Source organism: Patagioenas fasciata, chromosome 1, assembly GCF_037038585.1.
Source record: "Patagioenas fasciata isolate bPatFas1 chromosome 1, bPatFas1.hap1, whole genome shotgun sequence".
Lineage (NCBI taxonomy): Eukaryota > Metazoa > Chordata > Aves > Columbiformes > Columbidae > Patagioenas > Patagioenas fasciata.
Genome location: NC_092520.1, coordinates 72,715,988 through 72,733,486, shown reverse-complemented (window position 1 = coordinate 72,733,486; position 17,499 = coordinate 72,715,988). Strand labels below are relative to the sequence as shown.

The following is a 17,499-nucleotide window of genomic DNA, read 5'->3' as shown; positions in this document are numbered from 1 at the left end:
GAAAGGAGGTAGGGAAATGAGCTAGTGTAGCTGCCAATCCTCAGTGTCGTGCTTTCTGGTGTGTGATTTTAGAAAAAAACCTAAAGCTTCATTTTGTATGGTGAGATCACATAAAAATTGTTTGTTCCATCTGTCAAAAACTTCGTCTATATAGAGGTATTTCTAATGTGTAGAAATGCACAAGCAGCATTCAGAGACCTGTCATTGCCTTGTTGTTCAGGGACATTTTGCCTTCAGTTGCGTTTGACTTAGAATGGGATAGATCTCACCTTTTGTTATAAAAGTATAGTAGGAATTGTTGAAATATTCCATGATCGTGTTCAAGAACAGACACTGAGCTTTTGAAAGCTGTAGCTGTGTTGCTACAGAATTTGTATGCGTCAGCAAGTCCAGTAAGACCCCCATGAAGCGAGCCGGTATGCATTTGAGTTAGGTATGATTGCAAATACCTGGCATGAAAAGAAGTTCCTACCTTTTCTTTTATCCACTTTGAACTTTGCTTATCAGAGAGGATGTATTTTTAAATGGGAACAGGCAAACAGTTTGTTAAATGGTAATGAGAATTTTCTGGTGCTTGCAAATGTGTAATTTATCAGCCATAAAGCATCATAATGTAATTGTAATGCTAAGAAAGTGATGTTGTCAAACTAATGTGCAACCATGTTCAATTAGCTTGGTTCTACTGTGAAAAAATAAAAATAATGTTGTTTACAGGATCCTTTCAAAGTTGTATTTGCTAAGCTAGTTGAGTAAAGATATTCTTCTATTATTGTCTTCTTGGTACAGTTGATATTTATCAGTGACTATGAGCTGAACAGTATTCCAGCCTGATCATGTTATCTCTGGTTGAAGTTGCAAGGCTGACAATGTACAGCTGAGTTTCCCTTCACAGTAGGCGTATTTATTCACAGATAATCTGTAGCATTACTGCACTGTTTCCACAAAAATTGTTTTTGAGGGCAGAACCATCCTTAAATACGTACTACAAATGTATGTTTTAACATAATTTTGTTGGGTTTATTTTCTTTTCAATATCTTTTATCTCTGTTAGGAATGTTATACTGATAAGACTGTTCATGGTTATTGCTTTTTCTCATACAATTTTCCAAATTTTTAGCTTGGAAGCCTCTTCTCATATTACTGTTCAGCTGAAGTCACTCAGGCAATATGGGATGGGTATCTACAACAAGCAGATCCATTCTTTATTTATTTCTTAATGTTAATCATCCTTGTCAATGCAAAGTAAGTATCTAGCTAATTCTTTAGGACACTCCTTGCTGACAGAGTTTTAATCCACTTTTGTTCCATTTGGGTTTTACTAACTTAATCTATGCCTGTGACTTTACTGTTTTCAGAGACGTTATCTTAGCACAAGAATCAGATAAAGAAGAAATGCTAAGTAAGTACTCTCTTCTATAGCTGTTAGTGAAATATTTACCATATAGCATAATCCTCATTTATTATTATTTTTCATTACTAAATAAATGAATTATGTAATTATTTCCCCTGTGATTTTTCTCACTAATGAAGTCCCTCACCCACTAATTCCTTTCTTGCTGTTCTTCTGTGGCATCACATTTGCCCTGTCCTTAACATTTTTTTGTGTGTTTCCTTCTAGCACTCCCACACCTAGTTTTATACATCAGTTTGGAGTACTTGAAATAATCACCATGTTAAGTTGAAAGCAGCAGCTTTCAAATCCTTATTTAAATCTACCGCACTTGTTCCATTTTCCAGATTATTATTTTTATATGCACTTGACTTGAGCCTAATTCATTGGCCTTTTAATTTTTTTTTACATGGAATAATAAAACAGAATTAATAATCTCCTAATAGTTAAAAATGAAGGTGCTTTAAATTTTGCATCTTTGTTGTATACTGCAAAATTATACCCTTGTACCATCTACTACTGATTGAGTACTGTGGTTTAGAGGATTCTCTTGGTCAGCCCTTTTTAGAAAAGGCAGCTGACATAGTGTTACAACTGAAAGCTAAAACTATACAGAGGTAAGAGTGCAGTAAAAATAATTTGTGTAGCAGGTTTGAACTTCTATCAAATAGCATAGGTTTCCCATGGATAAAGAGTATTTCCTGTATCTTCTCATTGCACCTGGTGGATGAATCAACATTCATGTTTACTCAATAAACTCAATTGTTTATTGTTATTTTATGATGTGAGAAGATGTAAAGTGCTTCTTTTCTACATCTGAAAAAACGGTTCACTTAATGTTGTTTGTATATCTCAGAGTTCTTAGAAACTTCACCAGCCAATCTTGATTTAGAGGATATAGAAGATCTCTTCTCTTTGGCACAATATTACTGTAGCAAAACTCCAGCTTCTTTCAGGAAGGTAATAACAAAGTAATTTTGAAATTCTCTTGGTTTGGGTGACTGTTTAAGCTCCTGCTGACAGTAACTTTGAATATTTCATGGTGATTTTTAAACAATTTTTCATATTGTTACTCTGGCGATATTTACTGTTAGGATCTTTGAAAGATAAGGAGGATAAGTGAAACATCTTGGAGAGAGGCTTCCCTGTGATATTTGCACTTCATCATTGATGACCTTATTTTGCAAACCAGGTTCTTTTAAGAACCAATGAAGCAAAAATGCCATACTGACACAATTGCATTGTAGTAGACCGCACAGCAGTCCTAGCTATACTTACAACAGGAAAAAGTCACTTAGTAGAAATAAAGCTGTGATAACCTACACTGTTCTTGCAGTTCTTCCTTACTCAACATATCCAACTGTAGTGAATTCGTTAAGTAAAAGTAATAGGTAGTCATTGCCTTTGGCTCGTATGTACTTTCTCTAATGTTTGTAGACGGCTATGTGAGATTAAAAAAACAAAACAAAAAGCAAAGAAAAAAACCCAAACAAAACCGAAAAAAACCCACAGAGGTATTTTGTCATGTTTGCATGGTCAGAGTGGTGAACAAGCATGTTTATAACGGAAGTTTAGGCCTTGCCATGATTTTTAGGAACAATTTCAGTTGATCAAAAATTTGATGACTGTGTGGACAAGATACACATGCGCCAGGGTTAATGTTTGTGACACAGTGGGTGTAGTTTTACTTTAAGCCTTCACATCTAAAGACAATGGTTTCAGTTAACTTTTTTTATTCCCTTCTTGCCTTGTTAGGACAACCACAGTCTTTTTGGCAGCAGTTTGCTGGGCCTCAAAGATGATGACACAGACTTGAGCCAGGCGCTCTGTCTAGCAGTTTCTGTGTCTGAGATTCTTCAAGCAAATCAGCAACAAGGAGTCAGTATACTGAATTACTCTTTTTTTAATGTTTGGGGTTTTTTTGTTGTTGTGGGTGGTTTTTTCTTTCCCCAATTTTATAAAAAAAGAATCACCACTTTGTGTGTCACAAATATTTTAAAGTGCTAACAGCACAGATTAGTATTTGCTAAAGTATTCTTGTCTTTGTCTCCCTTGTAATTGATCTGCTGACTGCAATGCATTTGTGCTGTAGCAACCAGAGCTACAGCACAGGGGAGTTTAATACAGCTGATCTGAATCTGGGGAGTAGAGATTTAAAATAATATCTCGCTAATTTGATCTCCTTTACAAATGTAGCTATGGTAGAGGAAAATTTAAACCCCACTATTCAATGCCTTTGAGAAGAATGCCATTATGAAATATCTGTCTTTTGTCAATGAAAGGTTTAAACAAAACAACAACAAAAAAAGATTCAAGCTATTTCTGTAGTAGTTAGTTGCAGACATATTTAGATTCAGGGACTACATTTACATTAAGACAAATATATGGATAATAGTGTCGCTAGATTACAGTCTTTCTTATGGACTACTGGGTTTTTGAAACAGTTTCCAGGCCTCGGTTTTATCATGCATATTTTTTCCCCTAGTCCAACCAAAGTTTAGCATCTGTTTGCATCCTGTTTAAGTTGATGGGATATAAAGCTGCCCTTATGTGCTGTGCTGAGTAGTGACGGACTGTTGGATTGGGACTTCAAAGTTGTCCCTTCAGATCTCTTGTTGATGTGTGCGCTCATATCCGCTATATTTCTTCTCAGTAGAGGTGAAACAATTACTCTGTCTGTTTTGCACTTGCGTGATCCTTTCTAATGGGCAAGTTGGTGTATGAATGGGAAATGACTATTAGAATTCTGTTGGTGGTCTAGCAACTGTGGAAGTTCAGATTAATCAAATGAAATAAGATTTTCTGATAGCTGTTAGCCGTTTTGATGGATTCCTGTAGTATTAGAATTAGTATTAAAATATAATTGAATGATGTACTTTCCAATCAGTGATCACACTATTTTAAAAATTTGTAACAAGCACATTTTTTTCTCTTTCAGGAAGGAGTAAGGTTCTTTGTAGTGGATTGTCGTCCTGCAGAGCAATACAATGCTGGGCATTTATCAACAGCGTTTCATTTAGACTCAGATTTGGTTTGTATGCTTTTTGTTTCTCTACTGATTTCTGAATCCTAAGTTAAACTGAAGGGCAGAGAAGTGTGTATCTTGAAGAATAAATTATTGTTATTTTAGGCTCTAGTCTGTGAACTGCAGTGTCTAGCTATGTGATGAGGTTTCAAAAGTTAGTTTATTCAAAGGAGATTGGTAGAACCATCATTTTATTTATTCCTTAATCACATTAGAATTTGGCATTCCAGACTTCCTGTTCTTTTATTAGAACTGGAAACCCATACACCCATACAGCTGAAGACTAGACATTCATTGGAGGAGAGATCTCTTTTTAGCATCATAATTTCTAATGAAAGCTGTTGTTAATTTTAACAAGTAGCATTTTTTATTTTCTCCAGCTGGTCTTACTACAACCTCCTTGTAAGGAGCATATGTCTTGAAAAGGATTAGGTTGCTGCTTTACAATTTTTGCAGTACAATGTGGGAGAAGTGCATTAATTTTGGGACTGAGACGTACTACAGGCTAATTACTTTGCTGTTGCTTCCATTTGGTTATTAACTCCTAAATGAACACTGAATCGTATTTTTTTTCTGTCCTTTTTTCCTCCATATCACTTATGCTACAACTGGCATACAGTGTATTCTTCACTTCAAGATTGGCACTCTACTGTTTCACTCCAAGCAGTCTATGGATGCTGCATGGAATGATTTCTATGTATATACCCCATAAAAAGCTTTTTTTAATCTTTCTTAGTAAGCTCAGTCCTGCATCTATTATCTTTACCTCTCTAATTCAAGTCATGTATTATTCAGTATTATTTGCACGGGTATCATTATATAGGAGAGAAGAGGAGGCTGAGGGGAGACCTTATCGCTGTGTACAACTACCTGAAAGGAGGTTGTAGCATGGAGGGTGTTGGTCTTTTCTCCCAAGTAGCAAGTGATAGGATGAGAGGAAATGGCCTCAAGTTGCAGCAGGGAAGGTTTAGGTTGGATGTTAGGAAAAAATTCTTCAGGGAAAGGGTTGTCAGGCATTGGAACAGGCTGCCCAGGGAAGTGGTGGAGTCACCATCCCTGGAGGTGTTTATAAAAGGCATGCAGACATGGCAGTCAGGGACACACCTTAGTGGTGGGCAGCTGGCAGTGCTAGGTTTGGACTCAGTGATCCTAAGGGTCTTTTCCCACCTAAATTATTCTATGATTATATGATCTTGGTTTTAGCCTAGATGAAAAACTGTTCAGGGAAGAACTTTGACGATGGTATGTGTGTGTCCTTCTGTTAGCTGTAATTGAACATCATATTCAATAATATTAAATAGTTTAAAACCTATTAATATCTGAAAAAGAAGTCCATGAAGACAATTCTTAAATTGTATGTCATTAGTTTGTCTGTATTTAAATTACATATTGGAATTCACTTCTGCAGTGTGTGCCAGTTGGCACACCGCATCCCCCCTCCCCTGCCCCCATCCAGTTACAGGTCAGTATTTCCTTTTTAATTTAAAGAAGTGCCTTCCCCACAAGAGCAGATTAAAATTTCAGCTGTGTTTAGAAAGTATTTCTTTCTCCGTCTCTTTCATGTAGCTGCTCATTGTTTTTGCATGCATAATAGGCCTTCAGGAGACCATGGCCTTAGCTCTTTGAGAGTACTAAGAATCCCAAGTATCTCCTTGTACTCTGATAGTTTTTTGTTGGTTTTGTTTTGTTTTATTTTGTTTTCAAAATCTTGATAAGTAAATGAGAAAAAGCTTGGTGGGGACAAGAAGAGGAGGACCTCACTGACAGCTAGAAATTCTAGGTATTTTAGAGGGTTTCAGAACTAGTAAGTGTGAACATGTTGTCCTCAAGCATGTGTAAATATGGAGATCAGTCCCTCTGCCATATTGCCAACTTAATGCAACGTGAAAGTTGCAAAGACTTTTTCCACTATTGTTTGGTGTCTCTGAAAATAAACTAACAAATGTTAGCTGCATATCTTTCCTGGGTATAGCAAGATGGAGCAAGGAAGAAAAGGACCATTCTTAGTGTTCTTTACATAACATGAGGTCTGGGTCTGGCTGTCCTCTGAGTGTGTGTCTTGTACAGTGGTGGTGTTACCTTGTTTGTGCTCCACAAATTATAACCATTTTCAAAGTTTATATCTTTTCACAAGTTTTGTTACAGTATGTTGGTATCAAACAACACTTTTTGTTTGTTTGTTCTACAGATGCTTCAAAACCCCGCAGAATTTGCACAGTCTGTAAAATCCCTATTAGAGGCACAAAAACAGTCAATTGAGTCTGGCTCCGTAGCTGGTGGGGAACATCTCTGCTTCATGGGAAGTGGCAGAGAAGAAGAAGATATGTATATGAACATGGTACTTGCACACTTCTTACAGGTACAACTAAATTGCTGTTAATTTTAATAACTGAAATAAAGTGTGTCTGCACATATTGATACTCAGTGACAAAATATTTTCCCTTTAAAATCTTAACTTTTTTTACATTACTCAAGTTTACAGTTTTTATGAAATTAACCTGTTTCAATACCGTGTTTGCAAAACTCATTCCACAGATTTTTGCTTCAAACAAAAATGTCTTTTCTGTTACAGAAAAATAAGGAGTATGTAAGCATTGCCAAAGGAGGATTTATGGGTAAGCTTATTAATAATGAGCTTTGGCTTGAGGAAACTTGGTATCTTAACACTGCTGATATTTTTATTAGGTTTTTGCTAGAAATCAGCTAAATTAATAGCAAATAGGTCTCATTTGTCAGGTTTTTGTTTTGTGTAAATCAACACTGTGCACTTGCACATTTGTGCTTAACTGTTATGATTTAACCACATTTCTGAATGGTGAAAGATTAATACAGAAAGTGGGAAAATTCCCTCTTCTGACTTACCATTCTTGATGTTTAGCCTCTGTACATTGCAGATCCATATGAAGATGCTATTTCATAATTAGTATTAATTATTGTTGTGTTTTCTCAAATAATCTGTTCATGATTGTGCAGTTTATGGTGCTGGAATCAATTGGGCTCTGCAACCGTGGAAACATCTGTGCTACAATATGAGTATAGAGACATTACCGGTCAATATATGCAGTGTCGTAACAACTGTATTTAGGATCAAGCAGTGATTTATTTTTAGTTGGTCCTGAATTTTAGCTCTTTTCTTTACTAAAATAAAGATTATCCTAATGCCTCTGTACTACTGAAAGAAAAGCCAGGGATGATTATTGTGGTATCTGAATTTATCTGTTTTATTAAGTCATGTGGAGCACAAATTGTTACTAATTAGTCTTTGATAGACCGTATGTTTCATCAACAGACTAATTCTAGTGTGGTTCTGAACATTTTTAATGGCCTTTTAACAGCCCTCCAGCAGCACTTAGCAGATATAAATGTGGAAGGACCAGAGAATGGATATGGCCACTGGATTGCTAGTACCTCAGGCTCAAGAAGTAGCATAAACTCCTCTGTTGATGTAAGTGAATTTTAAGCTCAGCTGGTATAGAGGGATGGGAGCCCTAAGTGTACAGAATTTTTTCTTCATATTCCTCATTCTCTTCTGTAAAATGCATTACTGCAAGTCACGATTATTTTCAGTTGTGCGGTTAGTTTCAAACTGTATTCGTGGACTAGTTGGAGGCGGTCTGAACATTTTTATCCTCTTCAGTGAAAGAGCTTGTAGAGAACTTGCTGCAGTTGTTCTCCAGCAGAATATATGTAATACACAATTCTTGTCCTGTCTCTTCTTCACTCTGGGAAAAAGCTACTGTAAAACTGGCCTACAGTTTCATGGGGAAGCTCACAATTGTCTCTTTTCTACAGCTGATATGTTGTACATGGATTTTGACTTTTAATTTGCATGTGATTTATCATTAATAGGATTCCTTCCTCTCTGGATTTTCATAGCAGAGTGCTCAGTAATAGGATTTGTTAAGCTTGCTTTATTGGATCATCTTCACTTCAGACATGTATTGTTGCTATCATTTGATAGAACTCTAAATGAATACTTAATGCTATAATTAACATTATACTGATTACCAGAAAGCAGAAGAGTACTATTTTGTAGTCTGTTTCCTTTCTTAACAAACTAGAGATGAAATAACATTATATGATTAATCCTCAAAGGAGTTACTTTTACAGGGGGATTCTCCCAATGGTTCAAGTGATGGAAAAGGAGTAAAGTCCCTGGTGAATAAGATGACAGTTGCTTTGAAGACTAAATCTGTAAATGTGAAAGAAAAAGTTATTAGTTTTATTGAAAATACATCTACTCCAGTGGACAGGTGAGTCATTTATATTTCACTGTGAATTAGCAGTGAGGAATGACTTCCCATTTCAGGTGGCTATTTTGTAAATGCGAAGACTGTGCTAATCAGGAAAGAAAAAGTTATTTTCCACTTTCAGCTTTTAGATTTCCAGTCCCTACCCTCCTCACAATTTTATCATAGCACAGTCAGCCTACTGTGCTGCCTTAGTATTGCAAGGCCAGAGTGAGCAGCCTTTTGTCACTGCATGGTAAGTTTGACAACTTATAATGTGTTGATTCTGAATTCAGTCTAGAAGTTAACAATTCTTTGACTTTTATTTCAGTTCCTCCCCATCCTGACTAATGGAATGGGTGAATGACAGGAGGATTCTGGATAGGTTTTTTGTTGGGTTGGTTTTGTTCTGTTTTGTTTTGTTTGTTGTTTTGGGGTTTTTTTTACTGTCAAGTTGAGGTTAACCTTTTTGAAGATGTTGATTTTTCAAGTCCTGAAGTAAAGCTGCTTTTCAAACCCAGAGTCTACTCTTGTTCATTTTTTGTATCTCCAAGTAGAGCTGGGAGTGAGAATGTGCAAACATACAAAAGGCACTTTCAAAGGTGCAAATCATCATTGCAAATACTTAACTAGATAAGAAGAATAACAGTTTTCATCTGTCAAAACTTTAATCGAATAGCCTAATTTAGAGTTTTTTAAAATACAGCCTTTGGAGCTATATGTTGCTAGGACTTTGGTATTTAAGAATCTTACACAGCTGGTGTTTGTTTGATGGGAGGATTTAAAATACATGCCGAACTAACAGTAGGTTTTAGTAGTCTTGTACCTGATTAAAAGGTACAGATTTTTGTATTGGATTTTAGTTTTTTTAATTATTATTGTTTTGCAACCAGAAGCAAAAAATCTTAAATAGCACTTGGTAGTAGCTTTTGTTGTGAAGAATTCAGGTAAGGCTAATATGTAAGCCATACGTAGAATGAAAAATGCATCTTTTCATAGAATTTTTACAAATATTTCTCTACTTTGTGGTTAGCTTCATGAAGCATTGTTTTTATTTATAAACATCCTCCTGGGAGAAGATGCATGGCCAATATAGAGCATTTCAATTATTTATCCAGATTTTTCCTTTAAACTTTTTTTTTTTTTTTGTAATTCTTTTGTTCTGTCCTCTGCCCCAACATACTGTAGAATACCTTTCAATATTCCCTGGCCAGACAGAGCGAGCCTGGAGCGGTAAGCTTGATAATTCAGCAGTCTGACTAAAACCACCTTTGTTGTATTCAGCATGGCATCACAATATTTGTAAGCATTGGTTACACTGACAAAATTGCTCGCATATTTTCAATTTAGGGATTTTTAATATATTAAAACTATTGGGTTTTACAAGTACTGGTCAGGGGACTAGAGGAGGAAAAATAATGTGTTGGCAGTGCTTTCTTCTCTTAGTTTTTGCTTTGTTATTTCTGTTCTCTTCCTTACTATTGCTTTTTATGGAACTTTTATTTTACTTGTCATTTCCTATATACATTTTATTAGTGACTTGTAATAGTGAAAGACACCAGGACAATTACTGAAAAAATTATGGCTTAAGGTTTTAACAGGAGAGACTACAACTGTGAAAAAGACATGTTAAAAACTGTTGATAAAGCATTATCAAACCTTAGATGTAGCAGGGAACCCATACAGAAATTCTTTCTGGAAATCTGTGATTATTTTTTTTTAGCTTCTCATCATATGGTTGAAAGAAGATGCTGATAGAGACAGAGGTGCTCATCACTGGGAGAATCAAAATGCTGAGTTAATAAGTAAATACACCTTGCAACTCTCCCTCATCTTGTTCAAATAGCTTCCACATTTTGCACAAATCTGGAGTCCCTTTGCATTTGTCTCAGATTTATTGCCTTATAATTATTTCAGAAATAAAAATTGTGATTTGAGGTTACATGAAATTACTTGTGATAAATGAAGGACAGCTCAAGCATAATGACTTTGGTTCTACTTTAGGAACTGTCTGTTATAGGTTTTGACCCTCATAGACTGAAAAGCGTGAAGATTGGCTCTGGAAAAATTAATGAAGATTTAAAATGCTGTTTTGAGTTTTCAAGGATTGTGTACCAATTCTTCTTTCAAGTAGCTTGCACATACTTTGAGATAGGATTTACCTGTAAGCATTATGGAATGGTGTTGTGTGAGCAAAACCAATAGTAATGTTAACTGCTACTCCTAAAACAGAAAAAAAAAAAAAAAAAAGGAAAATCCCAATAGCACATAATATATTTTGTTAATTTAGAAATCCTAGAGACCATGGGGATTTCTCCCAACATTTTATTGTTCAGTTTTCAGAACATGGTAGAAGAGTGTCAAAATTCCAACTTAAAACATTTGGTGACTGTTCAATAACTGAAAGACACTTGAATCTATATTTGCAACCAAGAATTTTTGATATATTGAGATTATACTTCGGTTATTTTACTTGCTCCTTTCAGTCATATTGCTTATCTTCTTTCCCTGGGAAGATGCAATAATAAATATACCCACATTGTGGATCACTAGACTATTCCCTTAAAAGTGCAGCTCGTAAAAACCTGGAATGGCATCCTCTTCCCATCCATTCAAATAGATCCACTTTGTGTTTATCCCAAATATATTTCATTTTTGCAAGTTTGCCACTAAAGGTAATTCCATTCAATTTGTAACAATGTAATGTAACGGTCTTCCATGCAAACAAGTTAAAGGAAATCCATCTCTAGTTGAAGACGTTACCAGGTTTTTATAAAGTAGCTTTTTACTTTCTCTTGTCTTGACTAACTTTGATCTATAAACACCAGCAAAATCCCCTATTAAATCCTCTCTGTGTAATTCAGTTTAGCAATATTTAAATGTGCTTCTTACTCAGTTATGTATTACTAAAGCCTATTTACAAAAGCCTCCATATAGAAGCACTGCCCTCTTGAATTGTCAGTGTCATTGATGCTTATTGTCTTAAACACTAATGAGCATGTTTTTGTATGTTTATTTTTTGTTTCATTCTAGAATGCATTTCTGTTTGTTCTTCTATTAAACATTTCCTTGTGTTGTCTACATTATTAAATTCTAGTCACAGAAAACTTAGGTTTCTTTTTCTACTTTCAAATATGCTTTCAGGTATACCTCAGTACTAGCATTTGTCTATTACTAAATAGGTTGCCTCTGCAACTTGATTCTGTAGTACCACATAAGCTGGAGTTTGTGAATATGCTTCAAACAGGAACCAAGGCTTATAGTTCATAGGAAAGATGAATACACATTGTGGAAGGGGAAGTTATAAAAATTGAATTGTGATTTCTAAAGGCTAAAGTAATGAACTGTTTTGTGGCTTTCTGAACCTTTAGGGTTTTTTGTATTTTTCAGGTATTCTCAGCAGTTGAGGGCCAAAATCTTTAACATGACAGCTGTAACCATGTAATCACAGCACTCTGAGCTGGAGCCTTAAAATATCTCAGGATTTGCAACTGTAATGTCAAACATTAAGACTCAGTTGTTTTTGTTTGTGTCATTTCATATGATCTGTTGAAACAGATTTAAATGTGATTTTTGAGGTCAATATCTCTGCAGAAATTCCTGTGATGCTGGGATTTTAGCCATAGGAATTGCTTGACCAAAGACTGCAGAATTTGGCTCATGCTGTAGAAAGCGAAGGACAGGAAGTCAGAGTTTATACTACAGTGTATGTTTTATAATAACCCTGTTGGAAGTGCTTGTGGTATTTTGTTATGTTTTGAGGAATTAACCAGGAGTATGAGCTTCCAGGCATGTTAGTTAGTATTCTTCATGTTTTCCTCCATTCCAATTTGGCATCCTTATAAAGCTGCCCTGAGTGTCCAGAAATATTTCAGTTTCATGCTAGAAACACCATAGCATGTTGTCAGCTTTCAGGTCTCCAATTTATTTTGTCATTTGAGAAGGTGACCAGAAGGTTTTTTTTTTTTAAACAAAAAAGTATTTGTTTTTGCTTTATTTGTTACAACAGTCAGCCTAGCCAAGTAACTGAAATACACGCTTTTACTAACCAAATTGCTTGATGGGTCAGTCACAGCTTTGTTGCAGGCTCCTTCATGAAATTCTCTTGTCCTTCTCAGTTGCACAGTTCTGTTTACGTTTTGCTAAGACATTATTGTAGGAGTTATACCATCAGTTTGAAAGTTACTTTTCTCCTCCTCTCCCATGTTCTCTCCTGCCCTTTTCATTGCCAACAGACATATCAGCAGCAGTGACAGAGTAGGAAAACCCTACCGTGGTGTGAAACCAGTATTCAGCATCGGAGATGAAGAGGAATACGATACTGGTACAGTAGAAGACTTTCCTCTTACCCACATAATAATTTTATCTAAACAAGCTAAAAGTTTGGCTAAATCATAAGGGTGTATTTAATATCTTTGTCTTACAACGTGACATTTTTTTCTTTTACCATTGATCGTCTTTGTTATGGTGATGCCTAAGACCAACCAAGAAACACACTCTTCAAATACATAGTAGCAGACTAAATAAAAAAGATTTTGTGGTAGGCACCAAACAGCCAACAGGAAGAAATGGAAATAGATGGGTTTAGCGCATCATTTGTGTTCACTTGTTATTTCTGTAGTAAAGATCTGTTTTTCTACTCTGGTCTTGTACAGGTAAGCCTGCAATTGTATCTCTGTTACTCATGACAGTAAGCAAAATGGAAAGGACCTAGTTTGGCTGATAGATCTTAGGTTGAATCTCTAGTATTGGCAATTATTATAACAATCTGAATTTCTGAAAATGCAGTTGGAGCTAGACTCAAGGTGGCTAATGTATATGCACCTCTTCAGTCTTTTGGACTTCTTAGCATTGAATCTGTTAATCGATTCATCTCTCAATATGCATGCAGAATGCTATAGAAAAAAATGAGCTGTTTTTATTGATTTTTTTTTTTTTTTTTCTGCAACACCACACTTTTCACAAAGGCTGTGCGTTTTTTGGAGATCAGTTCTAATGTTAGAATGGTGCAGACCTTCTGCTGTCCTGGTTTTGTTCTGGCAGGGTTAGTGCTCTCCCAACCATCATCACCTCACAAATAACCATTCTGTGACCAAAAGGCACACTCTGCTTCCATGTGAGACTAGAAATCTTTGACCTACAAAAAGAAATAATTTAGGAAAAGTTAATGAAAGACATTCATAGGATCTCGAGTTTTTTAAATAAGATGGATGATGAACAGTTGATCATTGTTTGGCTACTGTAAGAAATGGGAAGGAGCAAAATGAAACTATCAGGCAGAAGCTTTACCACTAACAAGATATTTCTCCAAATGCCATGTAATTAAGTTTGCACAGTTCTTTGGGCATCCATAATAGTGTTTGGCAAAGTCTATGTGGTTTCAGAAAACCAAGTCCTCAAGGACAAATTGTCTAGAACATATTTTCAGTAATGGTTGTCTACCGATTTCTATTTACATTTGCTTTTAAAAGTGCTATTAGACTTACTAAGCAGAATCACAGCAATTATTTGAATAAGCAAAGCCAACACATATGAAGTGATATATATGTTATTTTGGTACAGAAGAATGCAAAAAGTGAACCTGTTTCTGTATAATTGCTTTTGTGACGTTTAGTGTTTTGTTGGGATTTTTTTGTAGTAAATAATTGCAATCAGCTATAATAATTGCAGCCTGCTCTAGATGACCCTGCTTAAGTAGGAGAATTGGACCAGGTGGCCTGCAGTGGTCCCTTCCATCCTCAACCATTCTGGGAAATGAGGATGGATATTATTTTGTTCCTTTCATTTTCATACTGTATTTTTTCAGTGAAAACCTTTTCAAAAGTGTGGCTATAATTCTGATTTGCTTTGAAATAATTAGTTCAACAAAGTATAGAAAACTGACTTTGAAAGAGATGCGTTACAGAGGTGTCCTTTGAAGTTATTTCTGCAAGCAATTTCTGTGGATTTCATATAGTTCATTGTTCTAGATATCTAGATTGCTAAAATTCTTCTAATGTAGCACCAAAGTTACTATGTAAATCACCATATTTAGACATAAAACCAGTATTTTGCAACGAAGTGATAATGCAGGAGTTTTGGGTGTTTCACAGAGATCTGTGCTGAAAATTTAGGTTTTGAGTATATTCTTAAATGTTGTTAGAAAAGGAGGTGAACCTGAAGACAGTTTTTGCTAATGATCTCAGGTTATTCGAGGTAGTAAGGACAGATGGAAGAACTGAGAGAGTCTTTTGCTTGTCTAAGCGACTGGGCAATAAAATGGCACATGAAATTTGGTATGGATTAAGGTAAGGCTATAAAGACATGGAAAAAGCAGTTCTGTTTTCAGATACAAAATGGTAGACCGGCTCAGCTGTGTCTAGGAGCAGTAGGTTTATATTAAGAAAGTGCTCATTAGCAGTCAGAAAAGCAAATCAAATGGTAGGAATCATAAGGAAAGGAACAGAGAATAAAACAGGAGTCATAATGGCATTGTAAACCTGTGGTTCACCCACACATTGAATAATGTGTGTCTTGATCCTCTACCTCAGAAACAATGTTTGAACAGGACAAGGTTCAGAGAGGGATAAGAATGCTGAGAAAGGATGTGAAATGGCTTTCACAACAGGCATAACTGAGTATTAGAACTTTCGTTATATGAAATAGGGAATTTAAGGGAGGAAACATAGCCCACAAAATATAATGCCTGGCCTAGAAAGGGATCAACAAATGTTTATTTCTTCTTGTACAAGAAAGTAGAAGCCAGAAGAGGAGGCTTTCCTGGAATGTTTTTGGTATTCCTTGCCTAAAGATATTGGTGATGTAGATGCAAGAAGTTTATGTGGCTTCAAGGAATGTCTGGACAAGTACATGTAAAAGACATCTATTAAACTTCACTGAATGGACAAATCACACCAGCCTAAGAAATGGCCTGGGCTCAAAATAATTGTCTGCTGAGAGAGCATTAAAAGAGAAAAATCAGATATGCATACCTTTTTCTTTCTTCCCTCTGAACAATTGTTTGTGACTAGGTGGACCTTGTTCTGAACCAGTGTAACTACTGTGGGTTTAAGTGAGTTGACAACTTGCCTTAGATGGTGTGAAAATATTTTCTTCTCTCTTTTTTTTTTTTTTCTTTTTGCCTCCTCTCTTCAAAAAAGATGAAATTGATAGCTCCTCAATGTCAGATGATGATCGAAAAGAGGTCGTCAACATCCAAACATGGATAAATAAACCTGATGTGAAGTATAACTTCCCCTGTAATGAAGTGAAAGAAAATGGACATATGTTTCCCAGGTACTAGAATTAGTTCTAAGCTTAAGGAAAATGCCTGTTTGATACACATTAAAAAAATATTGAGCAATTAAGTTATTCTTTATATTAAACTTGAAAATGGAGGTACAAAACAACGCAGAGCAAAATGTTGCCACTATATTTGCGTTCTTACATTTGCAGTGTTATGGAATGGTGATTAAGTACAAAACCTACTATGAAGTTTTGCTTTGCAAGACAAGATAGTAAGAAAAAGATTGCCACTATACATAGCCTTATTTTTCAAGACCACATAGATCCAAGTACCTATGGCTCCAGTTTTTCGTGTATACTTGTCTCTGTACCTTGTACCACACACCCATCTTGCCCTGAGATTTAGTGACCTTGTTAGTCCTGCAAGAGCAGAACAGGATGCTTGCTGTATTTTGGCTTCCCCAAAGAGTACAAATCCTGTCAAGTCTGGATAACAGAAAATTATGATGGGTTTTCTCTTCCATCACGGTCTGTTCTTATCTTTTATTACAAATTTTATTTTCCCATTAGATTTATATGATGTATGATTAGTAATCTGTCATAGTATGATTTCTGCAACTGAGCTGGAACTGAACTAGTGTGTTCCCACCACTGGTTGAACATGCATTCCTTCCATGAAGAAGCCAAAAGTGTGTTTTAAGCTGAGCTGGCAGGACAGCATCTCCACATTGGTGTGTGTACAGCAATTGACAGTCATGGAGTGCCAGCACGTTCTTTTAACTTAGGTCTGATGTTCCACATGTAGAGTTGCTGCTTACAGATGGAGGGGTGGGGTTGGGGTGTGACTGAAGAATGAAACAGAGAGGCTGGAGGCCCTTTCCCCACCCCGTGTGTGGCCTGACACATTCCTGGTGGTTGTGATCTTTGTTGATAACATCATCACCTCAACACAAGAGCCATGAGTGCTATCTGCCCACTCTGGTTTTGTATGCTGTTGAGGATGCCGTGCTTGTTTTAAAAACTGGCTATGATACAGTACTCAAGGAAAATCTGAAGTATTTTGTAGACCTTTCTAAATTACAGATTTTTAAAGTTTTGAAACTGTTTCTTAGATTTGGGAACTGTTTTATCTAGCTCTCTCCATGTAGCTTATTTGTAGAATTTAGCTTTCTAAATAGCTGATACTTAGTTCATTAGCAAATTTAATTTGTATTTTTCTTTTCCTTCAAGTCACCTCCTAGTAACAGCAACTCATATGTACTGTTTGAGAGAGATCCCATCGCGGAAGGGACTGGCTTACATACAGTCTCGACAGGCACTCAACTCTGTTGTCAAAATCACATCCAAGAAGAAACACCCAGAACTGATCACCTTTAAATACGGAAATAGCAATACTTCAGGCATAGAGATTTTGGCAGTTGAAAGGTAAGCCATCTCAGTAGCAGAGATGTAAGTGGTAATGCTATACAGAATGCTGTCAGCTGGAGATGAGGGGCATGCTGTCATTCCCAGAATTGAGTTCAGAAGTAATAGTTTTTATTTAGGAACAGATAATTCAGATGTGAACTAGAAAAAAGATCTGCCAGCAGAATGAGGAGAGTTCACAAGACCCAGCAGAGAGGGACCCCATG

At 36.0% G+C, this 17,499-nt stretch overlaps 1 protein-coding gene across 2 annotated transcripts in view; it reads left to right on the top strand.

Moving 5' to 3' along the window:
• The window catches only part of TBC1D23 (TBC1 domain family member 23), a 34,972-nt gene that overhangs the window by 14,770 nt on the left and 2,703 nt on the right, over positions 1 to 17,499 (top strand). Inside the window, exons 6-18 of one of the 2 annotated variants that reach the window (XM_065829338.2) lie at positions 1,118 to 1,242; positions 1,356 to 1,399; positions 2,247 to 2,350; positions 3,146 to 3,268; positions 4,329 to 4,421; positions 6,604 to 6,774; positions 6,988 to 7,030; positions 7,751 to 7,860; positions 8,526 to 8,668; positions 9,833 to 9,877; positions 12,880 to 12,968; positions 15,784 to 15,919; positions 17,099 to 17,293. In XM_065829338.2, the coding sequence (XP_065685410.1) occupies positions 1,118 to 1,242; positions 1,356 to 1,399; positions 2,247 to 2,350; positions 3,146 to 3,268; positions 4,329 to 4,421; positions 6,604 to 6,774; positions 6,988 to 7,030; positions 7,751 to 7,860; positions 8,526 to 8,668; positions 9,833 to 9,877; positions 12,880 to 12,968; positions 15,784 to 15,919; positions 17,099 to 17,293 (1,421 nt within the window). The remainder of the gene's footprint in view (positions 1 to 1,117; positions 1,243 to 1,355; positions 1,400 to 2,246; positions 2,351 to 3,145; positions 3,269 to 4,328; positions 4,422 to 6,603; positions 6,775 to 6,987; positions 7,031 to 7,750; positions 7,861 to 8,525; positions 8,669 to 9,832; positions 9,878 to 12,879; positions 12,969 to 15,783; positions 15,920 to 17,098; positions 17,294 to 17,499) is intronic. The other variant, XM_065829337.2, reaches the window with a different exon arrangement.